The following is a 26,305-nucleotide window of genomic DNA, read 5'->3' on the forward strand; positions in this document are numbered from 1 at the left end:
TTTGATAGTCAAGCAGAATCCCGCTACGGACCTGACATACAAATGCTTCAGAGTTTGATACCTGTTCGAACGAGTATTAAGACAAAGCCCTGTATATAACGTAGATCGCTATGAAGCCCTTGTGAATGTAGATAATAACCCGCCGGCCCGTCTAAGATGGTAGCTTAATAAACCGATCCACTAAGATGCGACCGTTTCAAGAATAAATGGTGTTGTTCACGGTCTGCCTTTTTTTCTCTAGCTGTACCTGCCATAAAAACAATAAAACGAATGAATAGGTACGGCGGTAAAATAATTTCTGCCATTGGCAAGAACAAATTTTTTAGAAATACCAAGCTACTTTCTTCTACATCAGTAGAGCCATTTTGCAGAATTAATTGTAGTAGGACATAAAAAGAGCTTGATGTTTATGCAGGCATACCTTCAGGTAAAATCCAAGCTTCTTGAAAAAACACATCTTAAAATATGTCAACGCACCAGTTTTTGCTACATTTTGTCGCGCAAAATTTTAGCAACTAAAGAAGGCGGTGTTTATTGACTTGTTGTTCTCTATCTCGTAGAAGCGATTTGGTTGCTGTTCTATGTACACACGGGGATGGAGTGATTGTGTGTCCAAACATCACCGGAATATCTTTCGAGCCGAACGACTGAGATTGAGAACACTGATTGGGATTTCCATAATCGTACTAACAGTCAAGTATTCAAACATCCCAATTAATGAGTGAGTCTCGGGCAAACGATGCGGAAGATAGTGCAATTATCAATAGTGCGAGGAAGTGAGTTCGGTGCAAAGTGACATTAGAGTTGTGGCGAGGCAGCTTTAGCGACCATGGTTTGTATTCTTTTAGGGATTGTCGGTTTTTAAACCTAATGCGAGCACAAATATATCTCGCTACTCTCTCAGACGGCCGTCCCCAGAATGATGGGGCCGCATTAAGGGACGGTGTACTGCGTTTATATAAGTCAACATTCCCAATTCGTTTGATAACTTGGAAGTAGGACATTAAACCCTAACATTATGTGTTTGCTACCTGTATAAAAGACCCTGAGAAGAGTCGCAATTAGCTGACAGGGCCGCGGGAGTTACCACTGTAACGGTGAATACTACTGATGAGGTATGGACGTAGTATTTTTTCTTGTAAATCCGCTCTGGGTAAAAGTCAATGATTATCCAGGAAAATTCAGGAAGACGCGTTCAACGAAAAGATGGATATTTTATTTTTAGGAACAAGATGCATATGAGAGCTTCGCTTCCCTGTTCAGTAGTCTGTGACTGTTCAGTTGGTGTAATCCGTGAAATAACTCCGCAGTGAAGACCTTTTTGATTTCACCAGGTCATCCTCAAGTCGGCAGACAAACGAAAATTCAGCCTCTTAATACATGACTATTTGTGCCCCAGCGGATTTGTGGTAACGTGGTAGCACAAAGGACCTCATACATGAGCTCTACAAACCCCCTATCAGGCACTACTAAGCTGAAATCTGTCCTATATTCTGCGGGTTTCCGGTTTACGCCAAATGGGCTGAAGTATATCAGCAAGCTATATTATCAGGAAGCGATAAAGCAAAATAGATATGCGATGGATAGAAATCACTGATGCGCTTCGGTTGGGCTGTACTACACAGAAAACCTTGTGAGAGTTGGGAAAATGCGGAGTGTGAACTGCCGTCAGTTTGTCGATGTAGTTTATGCGCTGTTGTACGACAAACACAGCTTCTTCATTGGCTCACATCTTGCTTAGTATCACTGTATATTGACGGGAGACACTAAAATAAATGGCAGATCCTCAATGAGGTTCAAGGAAGTAACGTCTGTCTAATCAGATGACCAGTTACCAGTTGGATACTTGGAGAGTTGTCCTATCTGTGCCCCACAGGCCAATGAGCAGTGGTTCGATAATAAGCAGATCGCTTATGATTATATCCTGAGAAAATGAATGCTGTTTGAGAAGTATGCTAAATAATTGGAGGCTTGAAAATTTCATTGAAGATAGCGTCATTAATAAGACATTCTGAGACCGTTTTAGCCATGGTTTGGACCGCAAAATAATGGATAACCAACGATTACTCAAAAGAAAACATGGCTTCTGAACAGACGGATGTGACAAAATGTTTAACAGGTGTTGTTTAGAGTCACACTGAAGCCGATTCCTGAATGAAGTAGAACATCTTTGTGATGATTTGCTGAGCTAGGATGTATTTAGCTTGCTTGGAATCCCGTGGATCCCCAGATCTGCGTAACATTTTGCTTACGCCGTAATACTAAAATAATGCGCTAGGTTGCTTTTTACTTTGATCTATTTACCTTTTTATGCGGCTATTGTGCCCGGAGTATTGTTCCAAAGTCGTCTGCACAATGAAAAGAAGTTGCTTTTTATGCCACACAAATTCAAAAGATAAACAGGAATGTTTTGTACCACTCATTGTATGGTTTTGTGTGCCGCTGAAATCCGGAAGTATAATATACGGGGCTCCTTTGAATGATTCGTATATTATACGTTTCGCACCACGAATATTATGACGTGGCTGTCATCAATCAAGAATACTTGTCAGTGATTTTCAAACGCATTGTGTGTCATGTTGAATAATTTTACGAATATTCCGGTGCGGGTCGCTTAGGGTCTGTTTGTATAGGTTTAGTTAGTCAGTTGCCACAAATAGTCTGGCAAAGACAAGCTGTTATGGACCAACCGGTGACTTGTCCTCCAGGAAGATCAACCAGGATTGCACCAGTATTGCTCATAGGAATGCCATCGGCCTTTATGCTTCGATATTACGGGGAATAGAGAGAACATTCTTCTCGCACACTAACCTATACAAATGCGATGTGCGGAACGTTACTTTTGGCCAAATACCCGTCGTTTTTTGCAAGTTTGGGGGAGTAGGATGGGATGGGATATTGGAAGGAAGATTTTTTGGCCACCAGGCCACTCATTATGTGGCAACCTATTCACGACCTGATTGGATATAAAACTTTATCATGGATTCACAGCAATGAACTCTGTGGCCAGCACTGTGGTTAGCCATAACCATGAACTACAAGCCAGGCTCGTATGTATGATTTTAAAGTGTCGGATCATATTTGGACTGGCCTGTACAATAATGGTTGCAGGATCGCGTATAGCGTCATTTCCGATTATTCAGGCAGCTATTTTGTGGACTCGAAGCTGAATGAGAATTACTCATCTCTTGAGTATAAAGCCATCTTTTCCGGATTGTTCGGGGACCAGCTTTGCAACTACTCCGAACAACAAATACTCGTACAACGAATATCTGACTTGATTTGGCCTTGGTGAGATCGACAGCCTATTCCACCATCCTCGCGGTATTATCTGACAACTGTCTAGTGGAGTAAAATCCTCTTGTTTTGTTCTTGTTCTGAGGAACAATGGCTACGGAATACAACTCGGAGTACAGTTAGAGGGGTAGGTAACGTATTACGGCGGAAAGCCAACAGAGACATGGTAATCCACCGGCATTTTGCCGACGAATCACTGTACCGTCTCGTGGTTGACCAGTGCGAGCAGTGCAAACGCAAACATAGTTGATTCATATTATGTTTGCTCTGCGCCAAACCTTAACCGTTCAGAAAATGAAATCGAGTCATTTGTGGCTCAGCTCACCAGTTTGTAGTTGACAATTAATGAATTAATGTAAGTATACAGTTGGGACGATATCCCACTTTGCCAGAATCACTATTTTTTGCATATGAGGCATTTCTGCAATTGACTTTGTGGACAGCACAAATAATTAACAAGTTCAACAGCATAATCAGGCAACGCTTTTCATCTGACCAGGAGACGTATTTCCAAAATTGCTGATTTAGGTAAAACTCTTAGAAGCTTAAATTAGGATATCTGATGACGATAAGTCACGAAATAAAGAAGAGCAGTTTGGCGGGGGTGGTGTGTAAACTGTTCTCAACTTCTAGTTGATTCATCACGATAAAGGTAATAAGTCGCCACCTCGCTGGATGTGACTTTCAATAAAAGCCGGAAGTCATTAGGAGAAAACCATAGTGATTGCTTTGTCTTGATATGTAGCTAAGTGGAAAGATTATTTCCGATTAGTGCTGAGAGAATTGAAGGTGACCGTCACTGGATGCCGGCTCCGTTGGTGAAGAATGTATAACACATTCCAATGATTGGTTGCTGTTGCTGTGTTAATTTATATTACTTTAGTTGATCAATTACGGCTTACAAGCGCCTAATCCTTATTTAAGAGAGGATTTGCGTTCATTTCATGGGACTGCAGAGAAGAAAGCTCTGGAACGACTGGACGGAAAGCCTCTCCCATTAGAAGCAGTATAAACAAAAAATAACTGTGAGCAAATTACCTTGTAAATGGTGATATGCGAATAACTGCGATGCGATATATTCAAATATACAATGGACGTGCCGGGATATTATCCCAGGACATCGGAAATGCGAAGCGAGCTTGTAACCACTAATCCACCAACGCACGTTGGACGCATGTGAGTTTTCATGTCTGAACATCCGGAGTAGTGGCTACACACTCACCTCGCATGCCAGATGACCGGGGTTCAAATTCCGGCTCCGCCATTGGATATGCACTGCTGATGAGTCCGAGTAAAAGGGAAACTCGAGTGCAGTGCTTCCCTCTGGTGTGGAATCACCGGGATAATTACGCCAAAACAGGAGGACGACCGTTCAGACGACAGCAGTGTGACTGTGAATAAGTTACAATTTTCTTGTTAGCTCAAACTTGCCATGTTCTCCGTCGAATCTTCTTCTTTTTAAAGCTAAACGATGCCAGATCGTTTGACTAACAATTATCCAACCAATATGTTCATAAAAGTGACTGCCTCTCAACAATAAGCAAAATCATTGTTTACTGAATTTAAGAAATCTGTGCTATATAGAAGCTTTCATAGCCCTATCGTTTGGCATAGACCCTATTTTCTCAAAAGTCAGTGTATGCTGTCCCGAAAGCACACATGCAAGGCTACAACGTGTTCCTGCAGATTAGAACGCCTGAAACATCTGGCTCCTTACTTTACCCCCGGTGTGCCTGGATTTCCAGTGAAAGTGACGGGTAAAATATATGAGATAGCAGTTGCACTCAGCATCGAAAATGAATGTGCATTTTAGAAATAGATTTAAGTGAACATTTCACTGCTGCCCCATCCATACGAGTCATACGTAATACTACTAAACACAAAAACCGGTGGCAATGAACAGTCACCTTCCTATTTAGGAAGGAGACGAAAAAACTATGTCTGACTCCTCCTGACTTTAGTATGGTGACGGCGACATTGAAAGTCCTGTACGGTGCCCTCCTCCTAAATTTGACTGAGAATTTGGAGGCAAATCCACAGAAGCAAGGCCTTTTTTGCCTTTACGTGGATGTACCTGTTACATATTCACTTCATACGATGTTGTACGAAGCGACTACAAATTATGGGTATTTCGAACTCGAATCCTGCGTTTTATATTATTGCTACTATGGCAGTATGAAAGCCTCCGTAGGGAATTTATTTTTCTCGTAACGTCTCATTCCTTTTAGTGCATTGTATGACATCTTGATGAGCACCTTTATTCTGCTATGTTGCAATTACGCCTACAGAAAAGTCTTTTTTCCTTCCCCTTTTTGCTTAAACTTTGTAACCGACGTGATCGCTGAAGTCTTACCACCGACCGCCAATGACTCTGCAGCCGAGCTCATGTTAAAGCGGTCCCTCGAGGCCACCGAACAGACAGAGGACGTAGTTCTTCCTAGATTTTGTAATGTAAGCGTTATTAACTAACATAAAGAATCCTTCTTTACGGTTTGGTAGAGTTTGCTGCCAAATCATATACGACCAATCCCAAACTCAATGGTTTTTGACGAGCAAAACGAAATAAAGCACAAATTTATCCACTTGGCATTTGTGTTGTCCCAGATCTTCTCATCAGACCCGATATGTTTATTTAAATCTGGGAGGCTGGAGAGTTTGTCAGGCGCAACAACATGCGACGCAGGGGTTACACCAGCCTGTCTGTCACAAAGTTAAAGAGCGCTTGGTACTGTTCCGAGTGAGAGACGTAGCCACTACACACTGGTGACGTTAGAAAATATTTCGTTGTTCATCCATTTGTGTTTCTAAGTTGTCCAGAGAGTTCTATGTAAACAAAGAACAATAATATTGCAATGTACAACATGTTTGTGGAGGGAGTACAGGCCAAAAACAAGTGGACCAATCATACTTCTTAAATTGTGCTAGCTTGGATACATACCCATTTAGCAGTGGGTTTACCTGCTCGGAAGAACTTTTATCGCAAACAGGCAAAAAGTTGGAAAACGCTAGGTGACATCAAGAAGTAAAAAAGCCTGAAAGCCACTGGTGAAAACCTCACCTGTGTTGGCCAATGACAACTCACTTAACTTGACTTTAGGACGACTGGGATCAGTACTCGAGTATTAAATAACTCGCACGCATTTCAGGGACCACTTCAAATTTACATCTCCCGGAAATTAACTGAGCCAAATACCCTTTGCTTCATGCATCAAAAATGAAATGGCCTTTCTGACACGTAGCTGCCCTTTTTTGTTTTGTCAGATAATCTGGGGAAAGACCTTTGATTTTTATAATCGTCGTGCAAAATTTACAAATTTTGGGGGTTCTTTTACTATATTATTTTTAAACATTGATATCTGTTCTGGAGAGCTCATTGCAACCCTTGGTCAAAATATATGCTTGAAAAGAGCTAAAGCTTGCTGTGTTTTATATATATCAAAAGAGACCGTGCCTAGAGATGGTTCGCCGTTAGAAATTATCATGCCACTTGTAGGTATCTTTTCCGAATAGTGCACTAATGCCCTGAAATATTCATAAGCAGACAGATCTAGGTGATCATCTCACAAAATACGCATAATGAACCTACTTGTATCACGCCTTGCACTTAATTCTCAGAATGACCACGACACATCTGCGTGCCAATGTCATCACGTTTCGCCTCTGAGCACTGGGTGAATGTGTGCGAGCCAGTGTGTTGCAATATTCCAAATAAATGCCAAATAAACATGCTCGAATTGGAGTCATTTTTCAGAGAAAATTCAACCAACTTCATCCTGCTGATTCACGGACATAGGGTGCAGGAAAAATTTGGCACACTTATTTTGTAGAAGCAGCGAGTTAATTCAAAGGACATTCTGAAAGTATTAAAACCTTATTGTATTAAAGTTTTTATGTCCGATATAGAATAACTAAAATCATACACCGCCGGTACCTGTCCAGGTCGTGAGAGCATTTGTCTTCGTCCACAATACATATTTGGAATCGGAGTAGAAAAATTGCCAATGACACAATGCATTGTCGTAACGAGCCAGAAACGGTCCGAACCCGCAATCACAATGCACAGTTCAATTTTACCTAGAATCTGATGTGCACTATCAAACAGAATGATGACTTAAACGCTGGCAAGACAATGGTTTAGACAGCAATGCACGGCGACCATACCCACACAGTTAGAGTTACAAAAGCTTGCGTGACAGAAAGATATTTCGTCCTTCGACACACGGGCCTGTGCGCACACATAAAGGCTATTGTCACGGAAATAAGTGGCACTCCTCTTTACATGTGTAATGAAACAAGATTTTTACCGCTATATTCTCAAGGATGAGACAAGCCTAGCTTAGAAAGCCTCAACAGTGTTATTCCACAATATAAGCTAAAACCGCAAACACTATAGTGAAGGAGGCTGTTTTAAATAGTTATCACGTTCTCAAGACTAGCAAATTCACGTGTTTCTTTCAATTCATCCTCTTTTTATGATGTGCTTTTTGTACGGTTTGTACCATTGGCACATCTAAACAAGAGCATTTGACGTTGCTTGAAAGCTTAGAACCATAGTATGTACCCAACTCCTTTTGCGCAGTTCCTCGCTAAAGACTTGCACGGAAATTCGGTTCATCACTGCATTTAGAAGGCCACACGTTCGGCCGCAGAAAAAAAACTTGACTTCAGCTTGCGGTTCTAATCAACGATTGTGAGAATCGACCTGTTTTGGGTTATCACATACTGGTTCACCAAAGTCTGAGAGAATAACAATAGTTAGCTACCTTTAGCTCGTTAGCAACAAACGTTGGTGTCTTTAGGTATCTCATTCGTGAGAGGCGGTCTTGGAGACAGTGTCCGTGCAGTTTATCCTACATTTTATTCTCACCACCAAGATCTTGCTTCTCAGGATTTTATTTTAGCCAAGCGCTAGTATCATTTGAGATTGCTTTACAGCGATGGTAGCAACGATGAACATCACCGCCGAATATACTGTTCTTCAAACTTTTATGGGTAAAGCTACACAGGAGCATATGCCGTTCTATTTAACCGCTGTATCCTGTAAACCAAAAATTTCTCGAAATCCATCTAAGAGTATGGTCAGTTTGTCAGTAGACAGTAGTTAGTCAGTGGTCTGCTAAAAACCATGCCCATAAGGTACTGCCAAAATACAGGCTAAAGTAACAAAGGAATGACATAACATCAAACAAAGCAACGCACACCTTCATTGGTTTTGCGTGTTTAGCACAACTGTCCACCGCTAAGTTTATGGGGTGAAGACAATCTCAAGTGATTTGTGTTTGAACAATCAATCAATCAATCAGTTGATGAAAATATATATGCACAACATGCTAAAGTGGCCTTAAAAATACATTGTTCGAGGGTTGGTAGCATCTCAGTTTCAAACACGTACGTTTTGTATGCACTAAAATATCATAAACGAGTTTTGAAGGGCAGCTGCCTTGAAATACGACTAAATGTGCATCGCAGACGTGTTCGGCAGTTGACGGTCTATTGTAAAAGTTAGTTGCTTCAAAAATTCACAATATAAATTCACATTTAAACCGAAAGTTAACATACGAAGTAAATGCAATAGCAGTTTAAAATTAAATACGTAAATCTGTGTGTGCAGCTCATTTTTTACTCTCAGTTCCAGGAATAATTTCTAGACAGATGTTCAGTACAAAAGGCCTAAATCAGAAAATGATATCCTCATGCTCGTGGTTGTTCGACCAGTAAGTGAGATAGTCCATTAAACGTCATCCAAAGACAAACTTACTAACGCCAATATTTGATTTATACTGACAATCTCAAAGAGAACAGATGCTACTAATAAAATGCAACTGCATATTCTGACTGCTGAACAATATTTTATCCATTCAAACCTTTCTTCGGGGTAAATAAATTTTGTTTGTTTGATAGCCTGTGGCGTCCAGCCGATTCGTTATTGAGGACCGGCGCAATTTGTACTTCAAGGCCGCTAAGGTTTCTCTCAAACTAAATCTAATCGAGTGTGTACAAAACACGGTTTAGATTATGCTTTGTTGCCTGGATAGAAACCTCGTTAAGATTAGCCTAACGTGGCAATATCGACTAAGAAGGTTGAATGCAAATCATTCATTAGGTAACTCTTGAGTAAAGCCAGTAAAATCTCATCACGCTTTTTGAATTTAAATGAGTCCAAAATCTAAGCCACCGGAAATTTTCAGTTGTAAGGGACCGTGAACGCATTTGAATAGAGGTAAACCAGACGCTTATGCGCGCTTGCAAGTAGCTCTACGGGCCTAATTTAAATAGAATAGAAGTTTGCAACTTAATATTATTTGCCTTTACTGGTGCCCGACTATAAAATCGGGATGGCATGGCTTGAAATTACGTTCAAAATGAACTTCCTGAATTATGTCCTGCTGATTTGTGTTCTAAGTGAGTTTGTATTACTTGGTAAGATGCACTTGCGTCCAAATCCTATGAGTGATTTGCAACACACGTAAATGTTCAAACGTCGTAAACTCGTAAGCTGATAACCGTAAACAGGCACGTAAAATCGCTTCTCCCGTGGTTGCAATGTAAAAATGTTCAATGCAAAATAATAAAGCAAGTAGGTAAATTACAACGGTTCTTGGTGCGGCGTCCTGAAACCTAGATTGCGCTCCTATCCTTGGTAAGCAGTAGGAAAGTATTAATATGTACGAGAAATAGACGCTAGAACAAATTATTCGATAACGAAGCATCTTAGGTTTATCTTGAAACATTTACGTTGAACGTCATTAACGTAGAGTAGTTAGTGAGAGTCGATGTATTTTGCAAATACATGACTAGGTCTTAGCTGTTTCTAGTCTAGGCAGCTTACTACCACTGGAAAGTTCCAATTTGGGGGGTGTTGTATACAGTTTTAACGGCCATTTTATTCATGTTGGTGTTTCTGGATATTTTTTAGCCATCCTAAAAAAACGAAGTGGCCGAAAAGGTTTAATTAAGGACAATTTAAATGGCATCTAAAGGTCACAAAATATGATTTTTAGCTATTTTTTCCTCCAGCAAGTTCTAATCGAAGTGCAACTACTCCAAATATCCTCTACGGCTCTTATAAAAACCTGGAACAACATCTTGTGGGTTTGCTTTATATGTGGCTGGGTTCCTAGTAATTTACAATTCTCCTAGTTAATATGTGTTTAAAGGGTCAGCTACCAAAGGGTTTCAGAAATACGTCTTCCGTTGGTTACTATGTAATTTAATGGGCAAAATGGATACATACAATAAATCTAGTGTGTGAACACACCGCCATCCAAAAACGTTAGAGAAGCGAATATCAAAATATTGCTTGCGTTATCTCCTTGTGCACTCTGAGTCGATTATGCTTTCAAGTAATACTCATTACGTTTTGAACTTGTATGAAATTTTCAAAGGTTTTCATGGACTTTTGATCAAACAGTCGAAGCGGACTTGCAATATTGTTCAAATTGGTAGACAACCACTCAGCTACGCATTGTTTTGTTTGTCGATGATATTTAAAGCTCATGACGTTGTATATTAAATTATTTGATGAACCGTGGATGAAATTAGGGAGTTATGCTTTCCTCTGGGAATACGAAGGCTACAGCCTAGTGTGCCCGGAAATACCGGCTGTTAGTATTTCTTATCTGGGCTTTTCAATAACGCCAAACATTGTTTCCCACTGCAAGGTACCTTTTCTTGGTATTGATCTCCTCAGAAAGTTTATTCTAAACGTTAATTTCCTAGGCGTGGAACGAGTACGAATATTTGCCTGCAAATAACATTTTACCAACAAAATGTAATCTGCCTTATTTCGGAAATTAAACTTATTCGAGTCGAGCAGTTAAACGAGAAATGTCAGTGTCATCTGCGGCACTTTTGACTGCCGGAGTTCCAGAATGATTTTATTGTGCTTTGAAAATGGACTGCTTGAATCAGTCCTTACAAAATTAGCGCTGGTTAAAGCATATAGCACCGAAAGTAAAATAGTATCCCCTAACAGTTGCACAACTGACCAAAACAAATTAAATTCTCCTTTATACGATTATTTACGCCATTAATAAGCCATGAAAGTCATGGCGAGCATAAAATGCATAAAATGCGGCTTTAAAAGTTCACAAAAACAATAGGCATTCTTTAAAACTTTAGTTACGCCACTGAGCTCTAAGAAAGGAAATCAAGGTGAGTCCAAAGTTATGTTCGTTTACTAAATGTTTCATAAACCGAATATTGTACCGTCTGTGGAACATTTTTCTACCCAAATTGCCATGCAAAACCAACATCTGCACGGGCGTTTGCTGTTGCAATTTCCTCATTACTTACGCATCATCTGGGCCAGAAAAGTAGTGTTACCAACATGCTGAGGATAAAATAGATTATTTTGTTGCGCATTTTGCATTTTACATGTTTCACACCATCGTTCATCATTACTGAATATAAAGTGTAATCAGCAAATCAAAGCGGCGTAAATTACAAACAAACGTAAATTACAATCATGCGTTTTATGTCAAAGTTACCCCAATGTTCTCAACCAAAGGTGACTGCCTTTCCTTTGATCAGAGAGACAGGGGTGAATGGCTACGTAAATATCAGCTAATCGTGTGCTTTGTTAATTTGTCATTTATTGTTTTATTAATACAAAATTGCTCATGAATGAGTGCAGGGCGTTATGTATAAATACTCCAATTTTCTTTAGGTGAGAGCGCCGGAAATGCATATTAATCTTTAAGAAATACATGCTCAGGAGCTGGTTATCAGGCGGAATAAAGATTTGTCCAACTGTAAAGTCCCTACGAGTAAACCTAAAAAATCGGAAATGTACTACTGCGCGCTGCCTGCGTAGAGAATAATATTTGCACATTACAATGTGAGAAGGCTAATGCTTCATTTGGACGACACAAGTTCCTTATCAAGAATTTGTCATACACTTACTTGGCTTGGATATGCCGCTGGACGTTTGCCACTGGAAGTTTGACAATAGTGCTAGCGTAACATGGGTTTCGGCGGACCCGTGGTTTGTAAAGTGCTCACACATAAGAAAAATTGGCGTCACTGGGTCATTTCACCGTGGTATGCAAACCCATAATTGAGATTATTTAACAAACCAAAATAATGGCGGCTCATCTTTATTCGGAAAACCTCTTTACAAAAGATAATGATAAACTTGAGCGTGAACTCAAGAAGTAGAGCGGAGCTTTTTTTAAATTCTTTGAAGGTGCCAGAATGTGTAAGTGTTTTTGTATCTTATTCATGCATATACATTAGATGTCTTTTATATTAAAGTGTACTGTGGAACCGCTGCTTAAGTCAAGCGAAAAACTTCTCGCTTATAAATGTTGCTTGTAAAACATTTTCATATTAGAAGTTTGTCTACACAACATTTTGGCTAATACTTATCGATGCAACGATGTAATCGCGAAATCCCCCAATTATTCTCGGGTGAAACCAAAAGTAGTAAACAATGCGCGCGTTTTTAAAAAGAACTTTTAGCTAAATTGTTGTTAAATTTGCAGTTGTGATCTAGAGATAATTTTATTTTTACATCGCGATAATCTAAGACTCTTATGATGGTAAGTCGATCAGCAATCGAACAGTTTCCTTTATGTTTTGTAAACATTGTTTTCAGCGCATGAATATAGAAAGATTACGGTCAATCAGTCAAAAACCTTTGTTTTCCCAATATTTCGCAGTGAAAATAGAAATGTGTCAAGATGTGCAGCCTCTTGGAAAAGTCCCAACACTCCGATCGTTTCTCTGATCAGAAAAAGAAACGTACTACAATTGGTAGCTGAAGTATCCCCAAATCGATTTTGTATGGAGTTATTAACTATAAGAATGTAAAGGAATTTCTCATATTGTCTTCACTTTCGGTTTTTTAGAGAGTGACAAGGACCGAGCATTCCGTGAGATGTTCCTGTGTGCTCGCAAAATATCTGACTGATTATTCCCTAATTGCCTTGTGTTTTCTCTAATAACTTTTTAACTACTAACAAGTACTAAATCGGTATCGAGGCAAATTAAGTTCTTTGGTTAGGTAATGATTATCAAATCAAACAGACGTTGAGTGTTCATTGAAGATTGAATCTTGTGTTTTCTCAATTACCCGTTAAAAAGAGTTATGAAGCTTCTAGTGAAGATCATCCTATGCAATTATCGCTTACCATTTGGGCATTGTGTTCACGATTAAACTTTTTATCACAGCACTGCCTTATGGCACCGGGCCCATTCCGAGCGGTAAGCAAGAAGGAAGTGAATGAAACAAGCAGTTGTAATATTGGTCAGGTTCTTGCGTACTCTATCATGAAATTATGCGCATTTGTGGATATTATTCGCCAACCTACGTCAAACGAAGAAAGAACGCCTGACGATTCCATTGGTACATTAGCTGCTGTATTGCTTGAGGGAGAAAAGACGCCTTGTGCGAATTGTGTCAATAACGGCTGTGTTGTGTCGGATCCTGACCACAAGCGAACCATGTTCAACCGAATGCATGCAGACGTTTATGCGATTTGTGATTTCAAGTCCTAAAGGGGCTCAGCAATAAAGATAAGTCTGCATGCAAATTGGAAACAGCCGCAAAGAAATAATTTTGCGCTACCCTTGAAAAAAATTGGGACCAAATATTCACAAAGCGACGTTATCGAAATAGTCCTTGATTACTCTAAAGCTAGTTCAAATAAGACACACAATGTGCGCGACAATTTACAAGGTTTTAGTGATGGTGAACTCAACAAACGAGTTTAAATTTGTGACAGTAGTGACGTTTTGTAAACTCACAATGCAATATTTCTCGGGCTACTGGCAACAGAACATCTACGTGCGACATTTGAATTCAGACAGCTTAGATTTCGAATCGCTGTGGCCATTCCTCAAGGCTTCAAACACCGTGGTATAATCTGCCGGGCATTCCTTCGCGCGCCAATAATTCAGTATTTTGAATTTCTTGAAATTGAGCAAACAAAGCTTTCAAAAATACATTACAAATATCCCGCGACTTGAATGCTTGCACAGTGGTCTAGTGTGTATGAAGTGTTAAAAATCCCAAATTATCTTTAAACTCATATGATATATAGAGCTGAACATGTAAAAACAGATAGGAGTTTATCGTTTACCATTTGTTGATAGAGCTTGCCCCAGTTTGACTGAAACGAAAAGAAAAGGCATTTAAATATAGATTTCTGTTATTTTTTCATTACATATGAATTGTACTTGTGAGTTAATTAGGGACTCTATTTTAGGTGAAAGGACAGCCAGTAAGTTTTGGGATATCATGTAGGAGAGGAGACGACATAAAAATTTTTGGGTAAAATCCTGGCTTATAGTGGCGGCTGCAAAACGCAAAACAGAAAAAATTTTAAAGTTTTAAATTCTTCCAACCATACATCCCAAATTCACTTAGGATGGTATCAAGTACTAAAATCTCTAGCACAAACCCTACCAAACCATCAAAACGTGACTGCAATTGGGAAAATAGTTGAATTGTTCACATGAAAACGTTTGTTTGTTTCCTAAGCATCATTTATTAGCGCCATTTGAACTATTCGTTTAATGTTGAATCATTGTTGGACTAGTAAGCGCGGCTTTACATTGCTCACACTCATCCAAAATCATTTGCGTTGTACGTTAAACACAATACCGTCTAGTGAAACGCAAGATTAAACTCAGTTTTTGGAAGCAGATGTCTTATGTGCAACTATCGTTTGTAAATTTCGGTGATGAAATTTTGCGCTTAGCTTTTCGTTGCACTCTTGAACTGCAGTGATGTCTCTACAAGTAATACACAACATCACTGACATGCCGACATACCGTCACCGTGCAAATTGGGTACTACTAGTTTTGTTTCAAGTAATAACAGGGTCACTTTTATTTATTGTGCATTTGGGTTGCCAAAAAAATCATACATATTTCTTCCGCAAAATCTTTGAGCGCAATTTTTTTCCACAGGGGCCACGACAATGACTTCTATATTATAAGTTGCTTTAACGCCTTATGACTCAGACTTTATCCAAGATTGTAAATGCTCAAACACCCATCTTTGAAAGTTATGAGATTCCGCGTACAATCACTGCAAATTCACTTTATAAATTGAATGACACGGAACGAAACTTCCATAAGTTTATTCAGCTAGAAGCCTCGCCAAATTAGCCTGTTCGCCTTTTTACCCCATCCCTTCTACTCAACTGTTTGTGGTATAATGTGTGACCTCCTGCACTTGACAAAAAGCTTTGTCCCAATATCAGGTGTACATAGCCAATTGTAGCTGTCGATTGCAGCTGCCAGTGCAACCTGCGAGGAACTAATGCTACATTTGCCCGGGTCAGTATTTGTAGACTCTACACAGGTCAGCTTTACTGATATTGCATGTGTGTGGACATTAGTGTGGAATTATTTTGGGTCATGCATTTAGCGTAAACAGTTTGGTTAAATGTGTAGTAATAATTATTCCAGGTTCACCCAGAGCTTATAGTTTGCCGTATGTTAGATGCTTTGATTCAATTTTGAAGAAATATGAACCACAACCTCATATTAATGTTTAAAGCCAAATACCAGAAATGAAAGCCCAAAAGGTAACATTCGCCTCACTGTGAAAAGTTAAGGAGCGTCGTTACACTCACGTGTCTCAAGTAACTGATTTTGGCTAATGCTGATGACTGTTAGAATTGAATGATTGCAAACACATATGGACCACAAGCTCTAGCTCCCACAATATGATGTAGCGGCATTCTATCCTTGCGGATGTTCAGCTTTAGTGCCAATTTTCCTTCTGATGGTAACGGAGAGATATTATAACATGTTTTTTCTCTATTTGGTTTGTTCTTTAAAATAGCTTTGTATACACTGCAACCAAACACAACTGGCTTTAAGTTTCCCATTGCACAGCAGAGAATATATGAGTAGAACGATCCATACTTAAGCCAGACAACTGTGGTAGCTGTTTTAAAACTTTGTTAATTCTACTCCTAACTTCATTCATACAAGTGCTATGTGTTGGTCGAACATGTGAGTTTTATTTGATTTTTTATTGAATAAGTTAAGCAATGTCTTTCTAAAAGAGGTCATTTCGTGTTCACCAAAAATGCAGCACTAGCGGCATTTGGCTTGATAAACATATTAAAGCTAGAAAAAAAAGCACACTGCTTCCTTAGATTTGTCTACAACTTTGACGAAGATGAAATAATTGATGGTGCACAGGAAAAGAACTACTCAGCATAGCTCACTTCGTAGCACTATTCATACTGTTGACAGAGATGGATCATTTTTATTGCACCCATATGTATCTTTTGTGCTAGTTTTAATTTGCAAAACAACCCATCCTCTCCACGTTGCTGCTAGGTTTTTATAATAAACTTCGTCTTAATATTATTGCCTTTCGTAAATTGTACCTCAATATATTTTTACAGGCTTACCGGAGCCACCACAATGTGCAATGTGGTGGAGTGAGTTGACCGAAGCACTACCCTGGTTTTATTAGTTTGTACAACAATATAAAAAAATATATTCGTCCAGAAACCTTTGCGTCATTCTGAACGTATTTGTGTTTCCAATTAAATTTTTAGAACTGCTGATATGGGCGCTGTACAATGTGAGAATTTTGTGCACAGCTTTAATTACTTCTGACGTTATGGTTGGACTGCCTTTGAAATTTTATTTTTTTTTGCCGTAGAACAAAAGGACAGACAGCTGTCGTTTGAAAAGACTTTTCACCCGATATCACAACAGAAACAACAATACAAGCTTCAGAATTCTTGAAGTTACTTATAACTAGAAGAGCCCGCAAGCTAAGGTTTACTGTTTCTTTCTCTTCATTGATGTTCCTCAAATTCAGTGGTTGGGATTCCTCGTAAAACTTATGTAAGTCGCTTGTTTTGCACACATTTCAAACCGTTTGAGCCGCTGAATGATACAAACAGGTTTTCCGGAAAACAGCAAGCTATCATTATTGCGAAGATATACTTGCTCTCAGAGGGTACGACTGATAAGCTTTTTTTGCACGTCTAGTGACAATGTATTATGAGTGAATCCAATTTTATAAACACCGGTAAAACACGCATATATTTTTAAGTTACAAAAAATTCTATTATTAATTGCTTTTGCGACTGCATTATTATTTATCAAGTGAGCGGCAGTTTCCCGAATGGGTTGGTTCTCTTCAAAACTGAAAATAACCAGATGCAAAAGACTACGCCATCAAACATCATCGTTTACATCTAACATCAACCAAATGGTGAAAACGGATTCCCAACCAATTTTAAATTTTTGAATAACAAATTGAAACTTGTGGAAAACCAATTACTTTGAATACATCTTCATTTCTTATCATGCTTACAACAACTTTTTATGCTAGTGTGCACAAGATGCATGCGTTTAAGGGCGTCTGTGAGTCTTGATGAGGATGTATTAACCGCGAATTATACAGAAATAAATTTTACAGGCATTTATTCAAGTTATGGGCAAGTTGTTGCCAAGATGTCAATTAATCACTTTTGGTCTACTTAGTATAGAGATGCTAAAAGAGACAGGTAATGGAACCTAATCACTTTTGGTCTACTTAGTACAGAGATGCTAAAAGAGACAGGTAATGGAACAATTCACTTTTTGGGACGGGTCTGCGAAATGACCTTGGATCCAAGGAACTACAAACGTGCGCTCAGCAAACAGTAGCCTCTGTCTATTAAACTCACAATAGTCGGTCAGCTGTGAGATATTGCAGTGTAGGCCGTGATCAATTAATATCTGGTCCTTCAGGAACAGCTTATCCTCTGATGCCTAAGCTGAATCTGTTGCAGAAGTACTGAAGTACCAATAAAATGATCACCTGGTCATTTTGTAACTGTTCCACTTTGAATACCACATGCATTTTGTCTTGAATACCTGTAGCAATGAGTAGGGTCAGCGTGTAAACCACCTTAGTAGGTTTACAATTCCTCAATAAGACCAGACATTATGTTATGTCTACTAACTTTAGAACTAACAGATTTATTTGCAAAAGTTTGGACTGCGATTTGATGCAGAACGTCTCTACAATGGCAAAGAAAGTATTTCACGAATGTGCCTCAGTAAAATATTTATCGAACATTATGGATATTTCTGTCAAAATGTATATAATTTTCAATTTGGCGCGCCTGAGCTTCTACAGAAAGTGTAAAATATGTAAATAGGATCGAATATCCTGATGTAAGAAGCATTAGTTCAAGGATATAAAAATGGATCTGCCGTCTCAAAGAGCGCTCAAAATTAGCACACGAAGTTTTTGGTGGATATGGTTTTTTATTTTGTAGCAAATTATTTTAGTGAAATCATTCAGCGGGTAGTTGTAAGCACCCTTCTATTGACAGGAAGTAGGTTGTATCAGAAACACGCGCAAAAAATTGATTACCGCCATTTATGACGAAAAACAAGGTAAGCACTTGCCCAACTACCTTGCTTTGAAAAGTTCAGCCATTTCCAGATTTTTCGATAAGGCGTGGGTCATAGATTAGTTGACGGCCAAACAGAAACTTTGGGTTTCGCCTCGCTAAGGAAAATGATATACAAATTTTTAGACCCACAAACAGTGAAAAATAATTTCGACAAATCTGAAGTTGTCACACATTAACTAATTTTTCCAAAGCTAGAAACTGACGTCAACTGCAATGAAATTTACTGCCAGTTTGCTTACTCATATTTTGAAAATGCTATATGTTGAGTGGCTAATTACAACTGCCGTAAAATCCGACGAAGGTCATCCCATCGATTGCTTGATCCCGAAAAACCCAATAGGCAGAAAAACTCCCGGAAACATTTTTTAATGTTCATTGGAATTAATAAACAAATGGTGTGCGTTACCAAATAATTCCTTCCATGTGCAAAGGACGTTAAGCCGAGGCACATTATTAGGAACAGAACGTGATCGTTCAAAATAGGTTTCTATGATGCCCAACTTAGTGGAACTCTTGCAAACGATGTGAATAAAGCAATAAGCAAAACCCGTCATCTTACGTTTCATGGAGCCATGCGGTGGATGATTAAAAGTGTCAATAGTGTTTGTAAGCCTCAAAATAAAGCAAGACCGAGGACCGTTGGATGTTTAGTGGTGGCTTAAATCTACGAATGTAGGAAACGAAACTGTTTTCGGCGGTTTATGTAACTCGTCAGTACACGGATATTTAACATAATCACAAGACCTACTTGACGTTACACTTACCGATGAATACTCTTCAACACAGAAGTTAGTTACAGGGATCCGCGGTGTATGGTGTTCAGCGACGTCATTGTTTTTGGGGAGGTTTTGCGAGATGTGTCATCTTGGACAGTCAAACAAATTTATTCCGAACATATACTCAAACGAATGTGCAATTAACAACAGTGCAGAGAGCATCAGTAATGGTCAGTTCAGGCTTAACGGCTAAATAACCTTGCATGGTGAAATGACTGGTCAGAGCTGAAAGTTACGCCGTTGCACTTGGACTTAGCTTCTTCTATGCTACAAGAGATTTTGTTGCCGAATTCTCTCGAAAGAACATCACGTACGATCAAGGAATAATGCTTGGCAAGAGCAGAATAAACAAACAAAATGCGGGAGCCGATAGTAGTTACTTTGATTAAAGCCTAACAGTAGGTTAAACACTACGATTTTGCGGCAACATCAATGGGCCTCACACTTTCCCCAGGTTGCAAAGTTATTCGAATATTGCCTAATTTTAGATCTAAACATTGGGGTCTTTAGAGCAAGACAACTACAAGATTTTTTGTCATAATTATTCATTTTGCTTCTTCAAAACGTAAGTTAAATGTACACATAAAAACGAAGGGTGTATTTTGGAGCATCTAAAATTTTTTTACCGGAACTAAAAAACTGCGCCTTCAAGGTCAGCTAAGAATGCAGGAGTTGCCTGACCGAAAATTCTGCAGAAGTGATAAAATGAATGACACACCCATAACCAAATCATATTCCAGGAATTAGGAATTCAAACGCATACATGAAGCAGAAATGGCAGAGTCTCTAAAAGAACAAGCAATTACGAACCATACTAGCCTTGCAGCGCGTTTGATCCGCCAATTACTTTCATGGTCTTTCGACTATTCTTTAAATGTCTGCCTTCTCTTACCGTGGGACACGTCTGCCTGATGAATAGTGTCAAAGAAAACTTACCAAACAAAAGCCTGAGAACTAATTCAATGCGGACAACTAGCTTCAAGGTATGCATGTTGTAGGTTGTGTGTTGAATTCACCGTCTTACATGAAACTTTCCGCCCACACTAACGAAGGAGAAACTTTGTAAATAAGCTGAATAACGTGGCCATTTTCAGCCTCACTAAATAGTTTGTTCTCCATAAATTGAAGTCACAATAAGGATTGCTTTTGGCCTTTCCTTCAACAGGCACAAAATAATGCTCCTCATCAAGCATCGTTCACAGCATGTTAGCAGCTTAAACAAGATATCTTTAAATGGTCCGAGCTTGCTGAGCGATTTTTCTGCGGCGTAAACTGACATTTGGTTTACACTTGATACAAAACAAAAAGATGAGTGTTTGATGTCAAAAAGTTTCACACGTAGCGAAAGCAGGCAGAAGGGTTTTTCTAGGCTGATGAAATTTTGGTTTGCGAAAAATCACAACCCTATAAAACGCTTGTGTAAGGAGTCGGGAAGTGAATTTGTCACCAACTGTGTTAAAAGTGTTAAAAGTTTTGGAATGGAAAAGGGATCCATAACTTGAGAATTCCTAATCCCTGAAACAGAAAATCAAATAATGTCCAACTGGTGAACACTGTGTCAAATGCAAGGCATTTCGTTAAACTGAAGTTCAGGCAAGCAGACACTTCGTACACTGCGAGGTAGTTGTCGATCAGTGCCAATTTTGTCCCGTCTCCACTATCGTGTTTGGTTGAAGGAGAACCAGTAGTTCTTTACTGCTTGCTTTTACGTTTTCTTTTTTAAACTCCTGCTGAGTATCTTACGTTGAAGATGTAATTAGGTTAAATTATGAGTTTCTACATCCGCAACCAGTTGTTTTTGGGCTCCTATCCAAACGAAGATCGTCTGTATCTGGGAGACGTTTATGCACTTCCACCTATGGCACAAATAAGAGCCGCAACTGAGTTTCCTTTCGTAAGTTGTCGGTAAAATTAAGCAGGTTTCCAAGCACAGTTTTCTATCGGACGTTTGCTTCGTGACTAAAAACTAATAATTGTTATGGATCTTTTGAAAAGACATCCATAAGATTCGCTAAAAATATGTTTAACGTCGCCTGCTCTCTGATTCTGATTGATCCTGTTCTGAGTCATTTTTGCCGGTCATTTGTCCAGGCCATTGGGGAAATTTTTTTTTCGTCCGTAAAAAATGGATAAATAATAGCAGCGAACCCACGCTCAGGGTATCCACGGACATTTACAATCCAAGTTTTTTGAAATCTTTATATTCTGAAACGCTTACGTGCTTAGTACACCACTGTCGTGCATACACTGGCTTTGCACATTTTAACCGATCATGCTGAAACACCTAGCTCTCATATAAAACACATTTTTCTTTTGACGTTTAGGTGGTTGTGAGTCTTTTGTTGCAGCCAAAAAACCTATCGGGCACTTTTTGATTAAACTCTGTCCGGACTGGAATTATGCATCAATGCACTAAAGAGCTTGGAGGAAATGAAAAAGTGACATCCAGCTCGCTGTTTAGTTGGTGATTCCTGCATTCAGTTAACGTTAAAGTCTGGTCAATGACGGTCTGTGACGTTTCCGAGGTCAATTACAATTTCCTACTGAGTGACAAAAGATGTGCCAATTTGTGAGCTAGGTAAAGGCCTCTACTATGCATGGTACGAGTGGACCAGAAATTATTAAAACACCAAATGCCAAAAATAGTTTGGATATCAGGCCTTCCTTTTGAGCGTGTTTGTCTCACCCCATCATAAAAATTTGACCCAAATGGCATTCGTCATTATTTGGATGATTTGGTGAACCTTTCCATGTACTACAGACACTGTGAAGTCTAAGTGACACCACCTCATGGGTACGTTAAGCGACTTGTTCACCCAATATGCAAGGAGGACGAAACCCTCGCTTAGCGCCCTCAACAGGCTGTGAGAAAGACTGACATCGACCTCAGGCCCAACGCTTGAATTATTCATTATGCAACATTTTCGCCTTTAAGCGCAGCTTATTCAAACAGGAGGAGGATCATAGAGTCAAATAATAAAGGCGGGGAACTGAAAAATGATTAAAACATGCTCTCTTATTAAACAACAACACTTCTCAGTTTGGTCAGTCGTTGCACCGAATCGCTATTCTGCGACAACCTACATCAATTCATGATGCATGTTTAACGACCCGAGGAAAACATCTTTTATCACGCCGACTATAATAAGTAGCAGAACTTTGTCTTTTTATGGTTGAGTTTTACAATACACATTTCAAAATTCTGCCTACTGGATGAGGGTACACTTTGAAAGTCATAAGTGAAGAACTTTTCGTTTTCGAGGAGCTCATAACAGAAGAATTAGCTCTAAATCTGCCGGACATTATGTTGGCATATCTATTAATTTCAACTCATCTTCCAAGAAATCCTATTTGACAGTGGTTAAAAATCCCTGCCCCTAGGCCCCCTTGGCCTCACATGACCGGACACGCCACAATAAGTTAGATAGAGTTGAACAGGTAAACGATACCAAGGAACCGGAACATTTCATTCGACAAACCTGTCGAACAAATTGCCCCTCAGTTTATTTTTCCCCGGATTCAACAAGTTTGAAGCAAACTGACACTTTATGTTTTCATCACATTGATGACTTTCTAAATCCGACCGGATTTGAAAACCCTGGGATGCGTAGTGTATCTGAAAAATTTGTACTATCGAATGTGCCTAGGGACCAGTCAGGCCATATTGACTTATCCACAAGAATGTTAAAAAGGAAGCTTAAATCACAAACGCAGTTCTCATAAGCAAGGCATAATTCTGTCCAAACAAGGAACATAAAGATTGACATTCGTGTTGTACTATGATCAGACGAAACGCAAACAGTTTTGGAAAAACTTAGTTGCTTGGTTACACTTTGCAGAAGAACCCAGTCGCCATTCACATAGAAAATTCATTACAGCAAATATACGTTTGTTTAAACGCCCAGTTTTTCGCATGTCGTAACAAATTCCGGTAACATTGACGATGTGAAAACTTTCTAAGTTGGGCAAAAAAATCTGTAAACACGTTCTTGGCTGTACATCATTTCTCCCACCTTAGATTGGACTAAAGTCTTTCATCCCTTGAGGTTTCTTGCATATATTTTTCTCGCCACAGTAAAAAGCACGTCATTTTTAAAACCTGACGACTCCACTGTCTTTATCGTTGATTCACTTTGGAGAATGTACCAACACATAAGCACTTGTGAATCTGGGACAGTGCACACAATTCAAAAACGGGCCTAGTCCCATCTTCAGTGCGTTCTAGCGCAACGCGTCTAACAAAAGCTCCATTGTATTCTGCCTTCTGTACCAACTTCCACATTTTCAGCCCGGTTCTCTCCGTATTTACAAAAACCTAGTCACTTAATTTAAGCAGGACAGTAGAGCCATTTAGAGGACGGTAAACCGCAGAGCAGACAGACTGACGAAACCCGTTCTCAGAGTTTTTGTTGACTGAACAACCTGATTTGTCGAAGGGGGGGTGTCAAGAGTTGTGTTATTTCCGACATTGGGTTGTCACTGTACAGATTAACTGACAGTTTGCAACTAACCATCATTAATCCTAGTCGTAGTGTAATACCAAATGATAGTTTTATTATTCAGGAATAAACATATTTCGGGCCTTAATTGAAAGCAATTTAACGTGATACACAAATCCGTATTTCGTTAAACAAATTATCACGGTAACATAGAGATGAAACAATCATTCATATGAAATCGAATTAACCAGCAGCCAAAAATCAGTTGGGTTTGTAAACCGATAACATGGCTTATAACCTCGCTAATTTTGGGAAGGTTTTTCAACCTTTCAATTCAACTGAAAGCTTTATTATACTTTAGAGAATTGAGTTCAAAGAAAAGCATCAACCGTAACGTGAGACCATAAACATGAAGCGCTATAAAAAGATATCAGGAAAAATCATATCAAGGGATTTTTATAGACAAAACGGAGCGCGGTTGAATTAAGTGTTGTACAAAGTTTCGATTGCGGTGGGCAATAAATTAAATTAAAATAATTGTAGAAATCCATAGACAGATTTCCTCAAGGTAACGGAAACTTCGGATTACAACTTATTCCGCAACCATGTGTTGACTTTTTAACAGAAAGTTTTCGATGATCAGGATACTATGAAACCGGTAAAGCAGCATAAATTACCGAAGCCTAAGAGCAGAAACAGTAAAACTTGCTGAATTTGAATAATTTCACTCAGTGAACATAGGAACACATTGACAAAGAAATTGGACATTACCGCGATTTGTGGGTTTGTCCACATCCGAGACCCATTAGGCTATACATGAGCTATCCGTGTGGCACTCGCATATTCACTTATTCCAGTTTGGACAGTTGTGAGGGGTCTGACAAACACGGTCTCCTGGTTCTCCAGGTAAGCTATTTGAATATGTTTAGTGCTCAAGTTGTGTGCTGATTGTAGCCTGTTTTATGCAGTAGTGTCGTTAGCTGAAGAGAGTGCTGTTTCCTGTGTCCGCTTCAAATTGGCGGGGCCAACAATTTAGACAACTTTGGGCTGATAGAAGGGAATAATGAGAGTCTCAAACTATCTGGTTGTTTTTGGTATAACTCGCCTTCCAGAGTGCGAGCCGCGTGATACCCACAAGGATTGATGTAACTATCATTTTTGTTGCCTATTCCATTCATATTTTCTGACTGATTATCTAGGTATGTGGGAAGTATTGTAGTAAGCTTGCATAATTCACACTAATTTTACATCTACTTTATTCCTTTTTTCAAAATAATACCTTGGAATAAATCACGGTTCTACGGTGGTATCAGTATTGAACACTGAGGTCATGGTGTCAGTGATGGTAATAAGCCCACTCTAGAAGTTCGGCTTAGAAACTACTGGCTTATCATTATGATAGACCAAGTTGAACAAAGCCCGGAAAGCCACTCACCTGATGAATTTTGTTTATGCACCGACGTTCCATGATAGAGATCCTCAGGCGTAAAGGGGCAGCAGGACCTGTTTGAGACCCTGTGAAGTTATACTAAGCTGAATGATATGTACTCACCCATAAATTTTGGGATGTACTGTACCCTGTGTTGTCATAGTATTTTCGCAACACGCACAGAATGGATATGCTCCACCTTTTTGAATTTGGTAAAATCTGTTTTCTAAATAACTCTGAGCGTGCAATCACTACAAACTTAAGTAAAATTCGCCGCAGAAACCGCATATTCCGTCCTTCTTTGAATAACGGCTTTTATAGCTTGTGCATAGCGTCGTGTGTTGTTTACTAAACAGCAACAATTTTACGAGACAACCAAATTATAAGCAATGATGTAACAAGTTTAAAGCTGAAAATTTAGGGTAAACATCCCCGGGCAAAGATAATTCTGAATTCATGGTCACTATTTGCCAAAGGAATGAGTGGCTTTGAACCTTTGTAATTTTGTGCACGACTGCTTTTTTCTTTAAATACAAGGATGATGCTAACTTTCAACACCCTTGTCAAAAATATTTTCTTCAATGTGGCGGACAATTTACGGACACATTTAGAGTTGGAAGACTTTTTGGGTTTACCTGCAATCAACAGAGCCTATGATGCCTCCTTGTGTGTGAAATTATCTCACTTTTAATCCCAGACAGTTTCGTGGTCAAAAGACTGCAGTTCTGTTGGTTGAAATCCAAATCTATAACACTTGTCGCATTAACTGAAGGAATGGTGAAACAGTCAAAAATACAATACCGGCGCATGACACCAATTTCGATTTCTGCCTGGTGATTTGAAATTGTCGAGAACTACTGTCACATGAGGAAGAGGTGCTGTACCGTAAGGTTCTGACATACAAACAGTAAAATGGATTTAGATGAACACCAAAGCAAGCGTCCTGGTTATCGCCTCCATGCTGTGACGCAA

General features: G+C 39.2%; 1 protein-coding gene across 1 annotated transcript in view; it reads right to left on the reverse strand.

Moving 5' to 3' along the window:
• T265_15601 (hypothetical protein) overlaps positions 1 to 26,097 on the reverse strand; it is a gene marked incomplete at both ends in the record, with an annotated part of 34,561 nt that extends 8,464 nt beyond the window's left edge. The window contains 3 exons of the mRNA XM_009178724.1: positions 14,382 to 14,411; positions 25,340 to 25,419; positions 26,019 to 26,097. Of these exons, the coding sequence (XP_009176988.1) occupies positions 14,382 to 14,411; positions 25,340 to 25,419; positions 26,019 to 26,097 (189 nt within the window). The remainder of the gene's footprint in view (positions 1 to 14,381; positions 14,412 to 25,339; positions 25,420 to 26,018) is intronic.
• Positions 26,098 to 26,305: the final 208 nt, after the last annotated feature.

The sequence above is a fragment of the Opisthorchis viverrini genome (genome assembly GCF_000715545.1).
Source record: "Opisthorchis viverrini unplaced genomic scaffold opera_v5_635, whole genome shotgun sequence".
Taxonomy (NCBI): domain Eukaryota; kingdom Metazoa; phylum Platyhelminthes; class Trematoda; order Opisthorchiida; family Opisthorchiidae; genus Opisthorchis; species Opisthorchis viverrini.